The 18,791-nt window shown below is 41.4% G+C and overlaps 1 protein-coding gene across 1 annotated transcript in view; it reads right to left on the reverse strand.

Moving 5' to 3' along the window:
* Positions 1-18,791, reverse strand: part of acsl6 (acyl-CoA synthetase long chain family member 6) — a 69,512-nt gene that overhangs the window by 30,502 nt on the left and 20,219 nt on the right. The window contains exons 3-8 of the mRNA XM_083565108.1: positions 17,643-17,751; positions 17,373-17,437; positions 7,614-7,715; positions 4,546-4,645; positions 4,190-4,368; positions 479-511 (exon numbers count right to left, since the gene is read on the reverse strand). Of these exons, the coding sequence (XP_083421234.1) occupies positions 479-511; positions 4,190-4,368; positions 4,546-4,645; positions 7,614-7,715; positions 17,373-17,437; positions 17,643-17,751 (588 nt within the window). The remainder of the gene's footprint in view (positions 1-478; positions 512-4,189; positions 4,369-4,545; positions 4,646-7,613; positions 7,716-17,372; positions 17,438-17,642; positions 17,752-18,791) is intronic.

Raw genomic sequence — 18,791 nt, forward strand, 5'->3', positions numbered from 1 at the left:
CTAGCACTTGTCAAAACATTGAATAAAAAAACTAACCTTGTAAAATGTCTAATCTAGGCTGATTTCAAACCCTCCTTTTATTGCCAAAATACTTACATTATAACTCAGGAATTTGACTCATACCTACATATGTTTAACATTTATAAAATACATCAATTAAAAAGTACTGAAACAACTCTGTTTAAATTGGTAAATGTGCTACTATTGGCCTCTGATCAGTGTTTTGTCTTCCTTACTTGCAGCTTTTAATATTAAATAATATTAAAGAAAAGTTATCAAATTTATCCCAAATATATCACTGTTCAGTAATTTAAACCGGAAAGTAAGCCTCATGAGCCCTTGTATAAGAACACCATGGATGATTAATTCACAATATGAAACCACTAATGAGAATCTCAGTCTTAACTTAACTTTTTGATGAACACATGAATAGCACTGATTAGAGTATGGAAAACACAGTGATGACATGGTTACTCACCATTGGCTTGCAGTAATGCTCTTGCCCAATGGCCTGCAGTTAAAAAAATCATTAAACACATGTCTCAGCAGTCACATGTACACGTAAATATATTAATATACACATTTATGAATATACTTGGAACACCACCATTCTAATACATATAAATACATATATTTGTATATATACATGCAATACCAGTCAATTTGGGCCTTCTTTAATATTTCTTTATCTTTATTATTTTTAACAATGTACTTGTTCATTAAATCAGGTAACAACTGTCCTTTATACTATAAAAAAACACATACGGAATTATGTAGTAAACAAAATCTGTTTAATAACCCAGAATATTTGTTATGTTTTTGATTATTTAAAGTAGCCCCTTTTGCTTTCATAACAGCTTTGCACACTCATGGCATTTTCTCAGTTACTATCATAAGGTGTTCCAGCAATCTTGAGGTGTTCCCAGAGGTGTTGAGTGTTTGTTGGCTGCTTTTCCTTCACTGTCTAGTCCAACTGATCCCAAAACATCTCAACAAGATTTAGATTGTGGGGGCAAGGTCATCAGATGCAGCACTCTATCACTTTGCCTTTTGAACAAATAGCTCTTACATAACCTAAAGGTAAGTTGGGGGTCACTGTCTTGGTATAAAACAAATGATAATCCCACTAAGTGCAAACCATATGGAATGGCATGTCACTGCAAAATGGTGTGGGCTCATCATGACCAAAGGACAGTTGTTACCTGATTTAATGTACATTCATTGTAATTCTTGGTCCAAGCAAGTCTCTTCTGCTTGTTATTCTTCCAAAGTAATTGTTTCTTTGCTACAATTCAACCATTAAGGGCTGACTCATGCAGTCTCCTCTGATATTCTAATAATTATAATAAATGTATCCTCTGCAAGAAAAGATAGGTCTTCCTTTCCTGGGACGGTTCTCATAAGAGCCTGTTTCATCATCATTTGATGGTTTAGGCGACCAAATAAAAATGTAATTATATAATTTACATTTGCCATTTCCAACAGTAGAATTAATATGTAAATTATATACAAATTTTAATGCTTTCTAAGTTATGAAATGAAAATAAAAATGTATTACCCAAATTGATTTGATATGAGTAACATGTCAAAACAGAAATGGTAAAAAAATGATCATTTAAATGTTATTTGTCCTAAATGCATTTAGACTAACAGTCTATTTTAAAATTTGTATGTGATTTACATATTAAAACTAATGGTGAAAATGGCAAATGTAAATTTTTATTTTACTTTTGCATCAAACTTTGCACAAATGGTAATGCAAAATGTGAATTTAAATACAGAAATGCAGAAATTTTAAAATGAATTTTGCTAGGTCTATGCTTCCATATAAACATAGATACTTTGGACAATCTAAAATATAAAACATATTCTGGGTTGTAAAATTTGTTTTACTAAGTAGTTCTATGCGTGTTCTTTCACAGTTTGAATGTCTTCAGTAATAATGTTGTAAATAATAAAAATATAGAAAAAACACTGAAAGAGTTTAAATAACCCCAATTCCAGAAATGCTGAGATGCTGTAAATAAGTACAGAATGCAATGATTTGCAAATCTAAACCCACAAGCATGTGGAGGTTGGTTCTGTAATACCTGTACCCTTGCATTCATAATAAAAAAGAGTTTTTTTTATAGTTTAGCAATAGGCTTACCTACTGGTAACTAGTTATTAATGTTGCTAACTATTAAATTACCTGTTACCTGTTTGAATGTAATCAGGGATATGTCTTCATATACAGTCACATCAGAATGAACAATTGTGTGAATGTTAAAGTGATAGTTCATCTGTTTTGCAGTGGGGTTGTATGACGTACTTATACATAGTCAACATATTACTTTGGGATTAATTTTCGATTATTTTGGTACTGGATCAAAAAACAAGTACGAATCAAACATTTTATATATACAGTATCTCACAAACGTAACTCAGCCATTAGGAGGTTGCACAAAACAGTGCACTCTTAGTGCCGGCTCCAAGCCCCGATAGGGGAAGGGTTGAGTTAGGAAGGGCATCCAGCGTAAAACGCGCCAAGTCAAATATGCAGATCACAAACCTAAATTCCATACTGGATCTGTTGAGGCTCGGGTTATATATGTTGTATGGTTTACAGACAGTACCATTGACTAAAAGACAGGTGGAGCTGGAGGTGGAGTTAAGGATGCTGAGACTTTCATTAGGAGTGATGAGGATGGACAGGATTAGAAAAGATTTTATTAGAGGGACTAGGAATATAGGACATTTTGGAGACAAGGTGAGGAAGGCTCGATTGAGATGGTTTGGACATGTGCAGAAGAGGGACATGGGGTATATCATTAGAAGAATGCTAAGGATGAAGCCACCAGGAAGAAGGAAATGAGGAAGACCAAAGAAGAGGTTTATGGATGTGATTAGAGAAGACATGCAGGTAGTTGGTTTGAAAGAGGCAGATGTAGAGGACAGGGGGTATAGAGCCGAATTATCTGCTGTGGTGACCCCTAATGGGAGAAGCAGAAAGAAGAAGAAGAAGAGTAAATCTATACTGATATACAAGCTAGTACAAGTCCTACCAAGTGGATGATCATCTCTAGGTTACGTAAGTAACCCTGGTTCCCCAAGAGGATGAGACGCTGTGTTAAGAACGCTTTGGGAACGCGTGTCCACGCTCTGAATCATGCGTGTAATCTGTCCATCGGAACAGAGCGAGATCACCGGCGGGGTGACGTCATGACCAAGGAGCTATCAAAAGCATGTGCGGTGGAGATAGCACTAGATTTTGCAATGGAAGAAAGCATTGCAGGGCTGCAGGGAGTATGGCCTGGAAACGCAGCGTCTCATTCCCTCTGGGAACCAGGGTTATATACGTAAACTAGAGACGTTCCCCTTCAGGAACTTGAGCTGCATCAACAACACTTATACTTGGGCCCTAAGGTCAAGTATAAGATAGCTTTCACAATCCACCTGCTTGTTTGCAGAGAGTCCCTTTTAATAGGGAGCAAAGCAGACAAACAGCTGCTCTGACTTTCTCCACAGTTCCGTTCTGTGGACGCCGTTAAGATTCTCTTGGTCGAAGGGAGGAGGATGGAATGCCTGAAGCACGACGGTTCGTAAGGGCACCGAGGGCACCTTGAGAACATACCTCGGTCTGGTATAGAGAAAGGCACTGGTCACGGCTGGTGTAAATTCCAGGAGAGACGGGACCACAGAGAGGGCCTGAAGGGCCTTTTTTAGTGATTTCTAATACAGACTGTTTCTATAGCTGTTTCTTTTTGTAAAACCTACTTTTCCAACCTTTTTTTTTCTCTTGTTCCAACTTTTTTAAAACATGTTGCAGCCATCAGAATAATCAAAATTACCATATATCTTTCTTAAAGTGGCACTTTTCATAAGTTTAAACATTTGACATGCTTTCTATTTCCTACTTTGTAAAAAAAAAAAAATAGTTTCATTAGATTTGCAAACTGTATTTTGTTTTTATTTACAAATAACACTTATAAATTATTATAATTTGTTTTTGGAATTGGGGTTTTATCTTATTCACATAAAATACATAATGTAAGTACTAGAATTTTTTTCAGATTATTACGAATTACATGAATACTTTTATTGCATTGGCAATATCTGTGGTAATAGTCAACATATGCAGCAAGTTAACCAACAAGTTAACCAACAAATAAACATAAAAATTATTTTTATCTTGCAAACTCTTCTATACCTCTACATGTTTCAGGGCCTGGATGAAAACACCACACTTCTTGCCCTGTTCCACAAGATCTACGTCAAATGGGTCCATGAGGATAACCGTCTTAAGAGTCAACATCGTCTTTTGCTCTACATTGTCTAGAAGTGCCTTGGCCTTTTCAGGTTTATCACAGATCACTGTAGATATTTCTGCTACATGTACGACACAAAAAGATATTAAAGTCATTAGCTAATTTGAATTGTCATCAGTTAAGTTATTACTACAAAATTAGCTTATAACAATTCTAATGAGCTTATTCCTGATTTAACAGTGAGCAAATTTATTATTTAAGCAGTACAACATATAAAAGCATCAGTCAACAGCCTTACCAATATTGATTATGTATTGAATTGCATCAGGCCCCAGTGTGTCATAAAGTGGTACCACCACCATGGAGTAGGTGTAACAAGCCAGCTCGGAGATTATCCACTGACAAAAACAAAGAAGAGTGAGACAGAAACACACAGATTTTGATGTGTTTGTGTGTTTTATATATATATATATATGTACACACACACACACACACACACACACACACACACACACACACACACACACACACACACACACACACACACACACATATATATATATATATATACAGTGAGGAAAATAAGTATTTGAACACCCTGCTATTTTGCAAGTTCTCCCACTTAGAAATCATGGAGTGGTCTGAAATTATCATGGTAGGTGCATGTCCACTAGGAGAGACATAATCTAAAAAAAACATCTAGAAATCACAATATATGATTTTTAAACTATTTATTTGTATGATACAGCGTCAAATAAGTATTTGAACACCTGTCTATCAGCTAGAATTCTGACCCTTAAAGACCTGTTAGTCTGCCTTTAAAATGTCCACCTCCACTACATTTATTATCCTTAATTAGATGCACCTGTTTGAGGTCGTTAGCTGCATAAAGACACCTGTCCACCCCATACAATCAGTAAGAATCCAACTACTAACATGGCCAAGACCAAAGAGCTATCCAAAGACACTAGAGACAAAATTGTACACCTCCACAAGGCAGGAAAGGGGTACGGGGAAATTGCCAAGCAGCTTGGTGAAAAAAGGTCCACTGTTGGAGCAATCATTAGAAAATGGAAGAAGCTAAACATGACTGTCAATCTCCCTCGGACTGGGGCTCCATGCAAGATCTCACCTCGTGGGGTCTAAATGATCCTAAGGAAGGTGAGAAATCAGCCCAAAACTACACGGGAGGAGCTGGTCAATGACCTGAAAAGAGCTGGGACCACCGTTTCCAAGGTTACTGTTGGTAATACACTAAGACGTCATGGTTTGAAATCATGCATGGCATGGAAGGTTCCCCTGCTTAAACCAGCACATGTTCAAGCACGTCTTAAGTTTGCCAATGACCATTTGGATATTCCAGAGGAGTCATGGGAGAAAATCATGTGGTCAGATGAGACCAAAATAGAACTTTTGGGTCATAATTCCACTAAACGTGTTTGGAGGAAGAAGAATGATGAGTACTATCCCAAGAACACCATCCCTACTGTGAAGCATGGGGGTGGTAGCATAATGCTTTGGGGGGTGTTTTTCTGTACATGGGACAGGGCGACTGCACTGTATTAAGGAGAGGATGACCGGGGCCATGTATTGCAAGATTTTGGGGAATAACCTCCTTCCCTCAGTTAGAGCATTGAAGATGGGTCGAGGCTGGGTCTTCCAACATGACAATGACCCAAAGCACACAGCCAGGATAACCAAGGAGTGGCTCTGAAAGAAGCATATCAAGGTTCTGGCGTGGCCTAGCCAGTCTCCAGACCTAAACCCAGTAGAGAATCTTTGGAGGGAGCTCAAACTCTGTGTTTCTCCAGAAACCTGACTGATCTAGAGAAGATCTGTGTATATATATATATATATATATATATATATATATATATATATATATATATATATATATATATATATATATATATATATATATACAGTGAGGAAAATAAGTATTTGAACACCCTGCTATTTTGCAAGTTCTCCCACTTAGAAATCATGGAGAGGTCTGAAATTGTCATCGTAGGTGCATGTCCACTGTGAGAAACATAATCAAAAAAAAAAAAAATCCAGAAATCACAATATATGATTTTTAAACTATTTATTTGTATAATAACAGCTGCAAATAAGTATTTGAACACCTGTCTATCAGCTAGAATTCTGACCCTTAAAGACCTGTTAGTCTGCCTTTAAAATGTCCACCTCCACTACATTTATTATCCTAAATTAGATGCACCTGTTTGAGGTCGTTAGCTGCATAAAGACACCTGTCCACCCCGTACAATCAGTAAGTACGAATCAGTAAGAATCCAACTACTAGCATGGCCAAGACCAAAGAGCTGTCCAAAAACACTAGAGACAAAATTGTACATCTTTGGAGGGAGCTCAAACTCCGTGTTTCTCAGCGACAGGCCAGAAACCTGACTGATCTAGAGAAGATCTGTGTGGAGGAGTGGGCCAAAATCCCTCCTGCAGTGTGTGCAAACCTGGTGAAAACTACAGGAAACGTTTGACCTCTGTAATTGCAAACAAAGGCTACTGTACCAAATATTAACGTTGACTTTCTCAGGTGTTCAAATACTTATTTGCAGCTGTATCATACAAATAAATAGTTAAAAAAATCATACATTGTGATTTCTGGATTGTTTTTTTTGGTTATGTCTCTCACAGTAGACATGCACCTACGATGACAATTTCAGACCCCTCCATGATTTCTAAGTGGGAGAACTTGCAAAATAGCAGGGTGTTCAAATACTTATTTTCCTCACTGTATATATATATATATATATATATATATATATATATATATATATATATATATATATATATATATATACGGTGTTGGGCAACGTTACTTTTAAAAGTAATGCATTACCATATTGAGTTACTCGCCAAAAAAGTAACTAAATACGTTACTTAGTTACTTTTTATGGAAAGTAATGCGTTTTATTACTTTTGCGTTACTTGTATCTCTTTCACGCCTTACAGGTGTAACAGGTGTAATCAAGATAATTGCCATTAAGAAATCAGTTATATTAGGGCAAAAGACATGTCTTAAACAATGCTTAATAACTTCTGAGAACAATAAGATGATCGACTAAATTTTAACCACAAGGCTGAACACTTTCTAGTGCACTTCTGTACACTGCTTTGCAATCTGCCTTCGCCGTCAGAAATTTAACTATCGTTTGTGTATATAAGGTTAAGGGTGTGGGATGCACACTGGTGATGTGGAGGAAGAACATACCTTTTGCTGTCATCTCGTAAAACACATATATATATATATATATATATATATATATATATATATATATATATATATATATATATATATATATATATATATATAAAGGAAATACTCATTGCCCCTTGACATCTTACCTCTGGCCTATTCTGAGCAAACACTCCAATAAACTGCTTGGAATTGGGTTGGCAACCCTGAGACAGTAAGCCTGAGCCCAAGTGCTCTGCCCGAGTGGTGACCTGTGCAAGTGACACAAATAAAAGACAGTGACCAAACAATTGTAAGCAATATTAAATACTAAATGTAACAAATTGTCAGTCAAACACACTAAATTTGTGGTGTTTTCCAGAGGAATTCCAGAGATACCCTCAGAATTTTAATTGCTTATAAATCTGTATTTAACTGTATTATGGATCACAAATATAAGATTTACGGACGCATATAGGTAGCAAAATTCAATTAAAAATTTAATATGCAAAATGGCAATGCAACATTTAAAATGGCAATGTAGTTCTGTATTTAAGTGTAAATTTTTTCATTACAATATGTGCATTGTTTGGTGCAAAAGGAAAACGAAAATGTAAGTATATAATTTACATTGGCCATTTCCAACAGTAGTTTTAATATGTTAATTACATATTAATTTTAATGCTTTATAAGTTGCAAAATGAAAATTAAAACGTATTACCCAAATTGATTTCATATGTGTAACATGTCGAAGCAGAAATGGTAGCAAATGGTAGTAACATTTGAATGTTGTTTGTCCTAAATGCATTTTGACTCACACTTAGTGTCAGGTATCCACCTGCCTCGCCCCATTTTGTTTAGAAACTTATAAACTCCTTCGCATAGAGTTGATCAGGTTGTTTGATTGTGTCCTGTGAAATGTTGGGCCACTCCCCTTCAATGGCTATGCGAAGTTGCTGGATATTTGCTGGCAACTGGAACACGCTGTCGTATATGCAGATGAGGATGACGAGCATGCAGATGAGCTTCCCTGAGACGGTTTCTGACAGTTTGAGCAGAAATTCTTTGGTTATGCAAACAGATTGTTGCAGCAGCGGTCCGGGTGGCTGGTCTCAGACAATCTGGGAGGTCAAAATGCTGTATGTGGTGTGATTACACGTTGGCCTTTTATTGTGGTCAGCCTAAGGCACACCTGTGCAATAATCATGCTGTCTAATCAGCATCTTGATATGCCACACCTGTGACGTGGATGGATTATCTCAGCAATGGAGAAGTGTTTAGATTTAGACAGATTTGTAAACAATATTTAAGAGAACTAGGCCTTTTGTGTACATACAAAAAGTCTTAGATCTTAAAATAGGCCAAAAACAAAAGTGCGTTTATAATTTTGTTCTAGTGTAGTTCTCTTTCATCATCTCGTGTTCGAGATCCACGCTACCTCTCCTCAGTTAACATTCACTTCTTGCGACTTCTGCAATCCTTCCTCACAGCTTCCTGGTTTCCTGGACTGCACTTTTTTTCGTCTTCAGGAGGACATATCGTTTGATCAGCCTCCGCCGGACGTGCCCGTCCTCAGCCAGGTTAGCTTCGCAAGCTGCCCACGCTTGCATTCCTTTTTTCTTTTTTTTTTTTCTTCATGGCGCTTTCTAAAGCGGCACCCGCTACTCCGGTGGACAACCTATCGCGGGCCTGCCCGACCGCGTGCGGTGCACTGATCGCCGCGAGGGATTCCCATCCCTTCTGTGTTGTCTGCATGGGTCTCAAGCATGCGCAAGAAGCTATTGACCTCCCGGAGAACTGTAGCCATTGCCTGGCGCTCCCAAAAAAGCTCCTGCGTCGGAGACTCAAAACGGCTGCTTCGCAGTGTGTCGACTGAGCTCTCCGACTCGGAGGGGGAAAAAGGCGACACCGCTGCGCACCCGGGGGCCTCCCGCGGTGCGATTTCCTCTGACTGGGCCAACTTGTGTCCTTCCCCGTTCAAGGATTTACTACCGGTCGACAACCGTCTCCCCGAAGGACCGACAGGTTCCGGGGATGAGATCGTGGCGGACCTTCTCAAATGCTCGGACGACGAGGATGCCATCCCGTCCTCCGCGGCCCCTCAGGCTCCCCCCGCCCCATCTGAATTGGTTTTGCTGGAGCTTTGTGAACGCGCTGCCGCGCGGCTCGGCATCAAATGGCCGGCTCTCCTGAATGCTTCGGATCAGGAGAGAGACGTATATGACGGCAAGCTTCTGGGACCTCCTTCCGGCCCGAGAAAGCAGCTGCTTCCCGTCCTCCCTGCATGTGCTAAACACATGAGATATTGCTGGGGAGATCCGCTCGACCTCAAACACAAAGATATGGTGAGTCTCGGCATGGGCGATCCCCCGGTTATCGAGCCTTCCATCGCCAGACACCTCAACCCATCTCAGGGCGGGCTGCTCGCCCCACCCAAGCCCGTCCTCCCGGGTAAAATGGATCGCTTCTCCGCATCGATTCATCAGGCATCGTACAAAGCCTCAGCTCTCGCTATACAAGCTTTTAATGTCTGCTCGCTGTTGGCCGCGTATCAGGCCGAACTCCTGATCGATTTGGGTCAACAACTGGAGAAAGGGTCACCATCGCCCGATCTCTGGAAGGAGGTCGTCTCGGTCAATGACCTTGTTCTCCGTAATGCCCGTCAGGCTGTCCATGCGAGCGGCGTTCTATGGCTTTATCGGTGGTCGGAGAACTGCACGTTCTCCGACCACTGTGGCTTCACTGTGGCTCAACCACTGTGGCTCAACCACTGTGGCTCAATCTTTCCGTTCTCCCTGATAGTGAGAAACGTCGCATCGCAGGAGCGCCGATTGAACCCGGCCAAGCTCTTTTTGGCCCGGCTGTGGCCCTGATGCAACAACGATGCGATGATAAAAAGAAGGAGGACGAGGCATTGAAATTGTGTCTTCCTAGGAAGCAGGCGCAGCATCAGACACCATCTGTGCGGCCATCTAACACTTCTGCTGCGGGACGCCATCCCCACTACACTGGCAGAAATTACAGACCCCGCGGGAAACCACCGGCTAAGCAGAGTGGGCCACCTCCCCCGCCTGCTAAGCCCTGGGGTAAGATGTCCTTCGGTGCAGCCGCGGCGAGGAAACCCCCCAAACCCCGCCCCTTCAAGTCCTAAACGAAGGCGGCCGACCTTATGCTCGGCCACAGGGGGTTTTCGTTCCGCGTTCATGGGCGACCAGCCCTCCGAACACTTGTTCTTCCCTCCAAGTTCGCCCGTCCAAAAGACGGAGGTTCTCCTTCAGTGAGGTCAGCCCCCCCTCGCCAGCGAGGGTCACTCTCTCTTCCGCACAGGCTTCACTGTTCCCCGTGTCATCCAAAGTGCGTTTCCCCGTTCCAGTGGGGAAAGATGTGAGATTATGTGCAGAAGCAGTGTCACCAAACACTCCCCTTCACTCTCCTCTCACAAATTTAATAAAGGCTACGGCCCAAGTTTTTCACAAAAAAACACAAAAATACAAAAAATATCAATAAATCTGATGAATCCAATGAATTCGTCTCTGGGAGAGAATTTTTCGCCACTGCACCATTAATGAGCGATCTGGCCGGATCGGCTCTCGGCATTTCGCCGGGCTGTGTGGGGATGCTCAGGAGTCACGTGATAGGCTGGCTATCTGTCTCAGCCCCCGATTGGGTGATTCACACAGTCACGAGGGGTTACAGACTTCAGTTTGCCAAAACACCCCCACGGTTCAACGGAGTGGTATGGTATGGCATACTCACATTCTGAAAGACGAAATCTCATCTCTTCTCGAGAAGAGAGCGATTCGAGTTGTATCCCCGCATCTAAGCGATCAGGGTTTTTACTCTCGCTATTTCCTGGTCCCGAAAAAAGACGGTTCTCTCCGTCCTATTCTGGATCTCAGAGTGTTGAACAAACATTTAAGGAAATACAATTTCAGAATGTTATCACACGGCCCGCTCATACGTTAAATAAAGCAGAACAATTGGTTTTGCTCGATCGATCTGAGCAATGCTTTTTTCCACATAAGCATCTATCCTCCGCACATGAAATTCCTTCGTTTCGCCTACCAAGGTGTGTGTTACGAATTCATGGTCCTTCCGTTCGGGCTCGCTCTGAGTCCAAGGACGTTCTGTCTGTGTGTGGAGGCGGGACTTGCGCCTTTGAGATCAGCGGGTATCAGAATCCTCACATACATAGACAATTGGCTTATTATAGCCGATTCGAGAGAGAAAGTGATTCAAAACACTGCCCGTGTGCTCTCTCACATCGCTGCGCTCGGTTTCAGAGTCAATGTGAACAAGAGCAACTTCACTCCCGCTCAGGAGGTCATATTCTTGGGGCTGGAGCTGAATTCCGTTACGATGCGCATGCGCCTGTCACAGAAGCGCATCTCTTCATTCATGAACTGTCTCGCGCGGTTCAGGGAAGGAGCGCGCATACGGTATTGCACATGCCTCAGATTACAGGGTCTTATGGCTTCGGCTGTCCATGCGTTGCCTCTAGGTCTTCTGAGAATAAGGGCTTTTATGAAGTGGGTTTTGTCCCTGCATCTCAGCCCGTTGCGCGATCTTTGCGGCTACGTCACGGTGACGCGCGCGTGCATGGCCGTGCTGCGCCGCTGGAGAGCTGCAGAGTTTTACGCGCATGGGACCCTTCTCGGGGCGATCATGCTGCGGAAAGTGGTAACGACAGATGCCTCCTTAACGAGGTGGGGAGCCACACAGGAGGGCAGATCAGTGAACGGTGTATGGCTGAACTCACTTCATTCAGCCCATATAAATTATTTGGAGCTCCTCACTGTGAAAGCTCTAAAGCATTTTTTGCCTCGCCTGCAGGGACATCATGTGCTGGTGCGACAATACGACAGCTGTGGCACATATCAACCGTCAAGGCGGCATGCGCTCCTCCAAGCTTCATTCTCTAGCTCACAGGTTGCTGGTTTGGAGCGCACGGCATTTCCTGTCGTTACGGGCGACTCACGTCCCGGGCATTTTGAACAGGGGCGCAGACCTTCTGTCGAGAGGAAACCCACTCTACGGAGAATGGCGGCTCCACCCTCAGATAGTGAGGCTGCTATGGGAGAGGTTCGGCCAGGCTACCGTCAATCTCTTCGCCTCGCACGAAAACGCCCACTGTCCTATGTTCTTCTCGCTTCGGGACGAGGACGGCCCCCTCGTTGTAGACGCGCTGGCTCACCCGTGGCCCAGCACGCTGCTCTACGCGTTCTCTCCTCTCTGCCTGATAACCCCGACCTTGGCCAGGGTCGCGGTGCAGGGTTTGTCTCTGATCCTCATAGCTCCCAGGTGGCCCAAGGCACCTTGGCTTGCGGAGATAATTCCTCTTTTATATGCAGAGCCTTGGCCCCTCCCCTTGCGCACAGACCTCCTGGCCCAAGTGAACGGGGAAATCTATCATCCTCACCCAGACAGGGTGGCTCTCTGGGCCTGGCCCGTGAGAGGGCGAATTTAAACACTTTGGGGCTTTCTCCACGTGTTATCGCCACGATTCAGAATGCCAGGGCCTCTTCCACACGTTCTCTCTATGATTGCAAGTGGCGTGTGTTTGAGGAGTGGTGCGAGAAACACCAGCTCGTCTCATATCTGTGCTCAGTTTCTGAAATTCTGGGTTTTTTGCAGGACCTTATCGATCGTGGCAGAACTTTTTCGACGATTAAGGTCTATTTAGCGGCTATCGCTGCGTGTCACGTTGGGTTCGGCGACACTACGGTGGGTCAGCACCCCCTTATCCGTAGATTCATAAAGGGCGCGCGCCGCTCCATCCCGATCACCAAAAGTGTAGTCCCAGATTGGGATCTATCCATGGTGCTGGGGGTGCTGGCCCGACAACCTTTTGAGCCCCTGGGGGATATCTCCCTCAGGCTTCTGTCCTTCAAGACGGCTCTGCTTCTGGCTTTGGCTTCCGCCAAAAGTGTCAGTGATTTGCATGCGCTCTCGGTTCATTCCTCGTGCACCAAATTCTCATTTAATGGAGATAAGGTTTTGTTAGGCCTAACCCGGCCTTCATGCCTAAATGCTTCCCAGCTTTCTTTGGTGAGGTGATTGAGCTCTCTGCCTTTCATCCTCCCCCTTTTTCCTCTGCGGAGGACCAGAGGCTGAATGCTTTGTGCCTTGTGCGTGCCCTACGAGTTTACATGGACAGGACAAACTCTTTTCGAAAGAGCGACCAGCTCTTCATCTCTTGGGCCCCGCCGAACAAAGGGAATCCCATCTCTAAGCAACGTCTCTCTCGCCGGCTGGTAGAGGCCATCTCCTTAGCGTATGAATCTAGGGGCATGCAGCCCCCAGGTGGCCTTAGAGCACACTCCACTAGAGGCGTGGCTACTTCTTGGGCTCTGTTCAGGGGAGTTCCCTTGCAGGACATTTGTGCCGCTGCGAGCTGGTCCTCTCCGCACACCTTTGTTAGGTACTACCGGCTCGATGTTACCCGAACCCCCAAAACCCTCTTCGTAGCCACATGCTACTAGGCCTGCACTCCTTTCAACCCCGTCTGCCCGGCCTAGTGATGTATGTTTCAGGCGCATAAGCCTCTTTTTTCCTGACACCTAGGTTGGCCCATTCACATGTTTATGAACATGTTCTCCTTCCACATGTCGTGGTTTTTTATTCATGGCTGGTTTTTTATCCCCAGCAGTATGTTAATTCTTATGCTTTGTGACGTGCCGTGCACCACCCGTTTGGCCGTCCTCTGGCTTACAGGGCCTCGCTATGAGTGTATTGGGCAACCGGTGGAGTTGTCTATATCTCCCATAGGTGGATCTCGAACACGAGATGATGAAAGAGAACAATAGGTTACTTTTGTAACCCCAGTTCTCTGAAACATCGAGTGGAGAGATCCACCAAGTTTGCCCCGCTTGCTGCACGAGAAGCGAATATGCTCACTGAGGAGAGGTAGCGCGTGCAGGTGCCTTATGCACTCGGGTAAGGGGCCTTGCTTTACCTGCCATTGGGCACGCGCTCCTGTCTGTCAAGCCAGACTTGGTGCAATTGGATGCTTCTGCAGAGGTCAGGTACGGATCCCATAGGTGGATCTCTCCACTCGATGTTTCAGAGAACCGGGGTTACGAAAGTAACCTATTGTTTGAATGGCACCCTGGGTGAACCACGCCATGACCCAATGTCTCCCCCTTTGATTTAGTTTCAGCTTTGAAAAGCTCCTCTCTGATTTAGCTACCGTCACTGGGCGATTAAGATATTCTCAGGGCAGTCCACAAATTTGGATACATTTCTGAGAGCTCCATTTCATGAATAAATATCACCCTAAATTAATTTATTGCTCAAATAAATACACATCATTGTGCACGATTATCAAACTCTTAGAACCAAGAATCAAACAACTCTTTGGTTAATTGGAGACACAAGATACATACAACATCTATATTCTTATAATACTATATGTGTCTTTTATCTTTGCCTTTTAAGCTGCACTTGAGATTCCCCTTATGAACTCAGTTTGGGACCTATTCAGTACAATCACAGAAAACCTTCATGACATCACCTCTATTAAATGTAACCAAATCAATAAGTGCTATTTTAACTACAATTCAACTACACTAGTTAATTTGTAATAGTTTTGTTACTACACACATTATGATAAACTACATACTATAAATTTTATGTTATGCAAGCTAAAATAAATATTGTTGCTCTATGTGTAAAAGCATAGCAGGCAACACAGCATAACCCAAGTGATACAGTAAAACTTTCTTTCGGCTTCTCCCATTAGGGGTCGCCACAGCGGATCATCCGTAAACATGATCCGCATGTTCAATTTTGCGCATGTTTTTGCGCAGGATGCCCTTCCTAACGCAACCTTCCCCATTTATCCGGGCTTGGGACCGGCACTCAAAGTGCACTGACTTGTGCAACCCTAATGGCTGGTGTTGGTTCCCTGACCAGGGATCGACATACATACACACATACATATATACATATATACATACATATACATACACATACACATACACACACACACACACACACACACACACACACACACATACATACATATACTGTATGTATGACCCGGCCCCTCTCAAATTTTAGAACCCATTGTGGCCTGTGAGTCAAAAAGTTTGCCCATCCCTGTCTTAAGTGTTACTCCGGTTTCCGTCTCTTGATCCCCGCGTGACACTGACGTGACGTCACCCTACCCTAATTCTCCTTCCTATGTGTATGCATGAAGGAACTTCATGAACTTCTACTCTGTGAGAGTCCCGGCCAGGTTTATTGACCATGACATGATACAATAATTGACATGGCCGTGCAAATGAACGGTAAAAAAAAAAAAAGAAATATATACAAATTATGATAGATTTTTTTTGGACGCCCCGTGACACCCCCAGGCAAGATGCCGCTCTGGTCGGTTACCCATGTCGCGTAAATCCACCACTGCCAAGCGCCAATCAAAACAGTTGTAAAACAGAGCTTTAACCTGATTGCTGGCTTGCTGTGTGATTGACCAATTAAGTTTTTATCCGCTCATTAATAAAAAGGAACGACTGATTTCACGAAATGTAGTTCAGTAAAAAGTAAGATATTTAAAATGTAGTGAAGTGAAAATAAAAGTATCCCCAAATGGAAATACTTGAGTGAAGTACAGATACGTGAGTTACATTTACTTCGTTACTGTTCACCACTGGTTCTTTACTAAGATATGAGATTTATAAACTCCACAAGAAAATTATTTGTCATAACTAAACATTTGTTTTACTGATGCACCAAGTCTCAAAAACCACTATGATGCACACAAACAGGCAATCAAAACTGTCCATGTGGAAACATGTTCTGTTTGGTGTCTTGATGATTTACCTAATTTAAAACACCATAATAAAAAAAAATAAAAAAAGAATTGGTTTCTATATTTGTCCATGCCCATGTTGATTAGAGTATAAAAAAGTATTAATTTCAGTTACATTTAGAACAGATAAAAATGTGCGATTAAGATTAACTTAAATTTGACATCTGATTGGTTAAAGAAACAGACCCATTGCTAATATTCTATATGGTAAAAAGGCCAGCAGTACAGACGTTGAAAGCCCTGGGCAGATTAGATTGACATGGCAGCACATAGAGGCTGAAATCTGTTAGGCCAAAAATCTAACGTCTACATACACGTACTGAAAGCAGTGCAGCCAAGAGAAACGCTATGAAATGAATAGAACACACTGTTGGGAATAAATTAATACAATTTCATGGAACAAATATTAGAATTTAAGTTGTAAATGTAGGTCAGTCTTTCTGATAGTGTTTAGGCCAGCAGAGAAGGCTTTGCTGGCCCTGACCACCCACCATTGTGTCTAGATCATGGGAAAACAACTCTTGTTATTTTAAGATCACAAGACAATTAAGCTGTGATCCCGAGAAAACAAGAAAACAATATTTGTTGCAAATGCATGGCTTATTATCTGCTATTGATGCAGATGCATCAAAACTGGCATGACAATTTATAGCAGTTGAACTTCAGCTGTCTTCTGAGGCATTTTTAAGATGATTCAAATACAGATACAAATACAGATATAGATTAATGGCTTTACATGGCTTTGGAATATTTATTTTTGTTCATATATTTGGAAAATAGAAAATAATTTTTTTCACCAGAGAGGATGGTTTTAAAATGTGATGCTACAATTGATTCACAAAATCAAATAAAGCCACAAAATCAAATAAATGAAAAAAAATTCATGAAAAACAAAATCACAAAATATGAGAAATGCATCAGATCTAAGTATCAATTATGGGTTGTGCACATTTGTGTAACCAAGTCTTTGTAAGATTTATTTTTCATTCTTTTGTCTACCAAATATCTTTTCTATTTGATTATTTAATAAAAAAAAAAAAGATACAACTTATATAAGCTAAAATTAGAAAAGGCCACACTTAAGTGAAATATAATTAGCTATTTCCACACTCACCTCTCGATAAGATAGCCATTGGTAAGGTTGATTTGGGAGCCGAGAACCTAAGCATGGTCCATCACCTAAGGAGACATATATATATATATATATATATATATATATATATATATATATATATATATATATATATATATATATAAGTTAACAAGAACACTTATCTTTTCTATACTTTGTTCCCTGTTAAGAGTTTAATTGTAAATTCAGTTTAACTACCATTTTTTGATGTATTATGGTCTACAAATGTAATAGTTAAATACAAATGCACACCAGTTATGTGCAGGCCCCTCTGGAATGCCTCATACAAGGTTTTTGTGTCTTCATAGTAGCGTGTGAACAGCTTGGGATTGTCAACCAACATTGATTTATGGCCACCTCCCTGTAAAATAAACAAAGTTACAACAACGTATTAAAATGAACAAAATGAATTAAAAATATATTTTTCTAATGTGTAATGACTAAAACACATTTTGCACAATGTGCACTGAAAACAATCAATTGAAAATGTATTTAATATTTTAAAAACATATTAAATACATTTTCAGTTAATTGTTTTCAGTGCACATTGTTCAAAATGTGTTTTAGTTTATTGAAGTATGCTTTTCAGCATACTTTAATAAACAACATAACTGGCACTCTGTGTTTTAATTACTCAGCTAGACAGTTTGGCAAACAGAAAAAAGACAGATATAATTGAATTGGTCCCAATAAGTCACAGGTGCCCTCTCCATGCATAGCTGATGATTATCTGTGCCTGTCATGGCAATGTCAGTTAATTCATTATAGTATCTGACCCTGTTGAGGCAATGAGTGTGTGTGTGTGTGTGTGTGTGTGTGTGTGTGTGTGTGTGTGTGTGTGTGTGTGTGTGTGTGTCACCTTAAAATGAAACAATATTTTAGATTACAGAACAATAATTAAAAACCTCAGAATTATATAAAGCACATTGAATCTATTAAATATTTAATATTATTTATACAGTGGAATTAATAACAGACATTCTCATATAACAGCTTTTCAAAAAAATTATATGAGCATGCTGGAAGGAAAAACTCAAGAGTAATATGAGGAAATAGGGGGAAAACAGTGAAAGCATCCCAGTTTACTATAAATTCTATTCCTAATAACCCACCCGAATTGCCCTTTTCCCAAAGGGAAAAAGGATGTTTCAGCATCAGTTCATCTAGATCCACTAGCATTTCCAGGTAAATTTTTTTCAAAAGAAGCAGGTAGGTTGTTTCAAGCATCTTGATGAACTAACCCAGACAGACTGGATGACATTGATATCAGGATTCTGTGGTGGCCAAAACTACTACTTCCATGACTCCTTATTGTTATCTATGCTGAAGATAATTCTTAATAATATTGGCTGTATGTTTGGGGTAGTTGTCCTGCTGCAGTATAAATTTGGGGCCAGTCAG

Source organism: Silurus aristotelis (assembly GCF_946808225.1).
Source record: "Silurus aristotelis genome assembly, chromosome: 16".
In the NCBI taxonomy this organism is placed as follows: Eukaryota; Metazoa; Chordata; class Actinopteri; order Siluriformes; family Siluridae; genus Silurus; species Silurus aristotelis.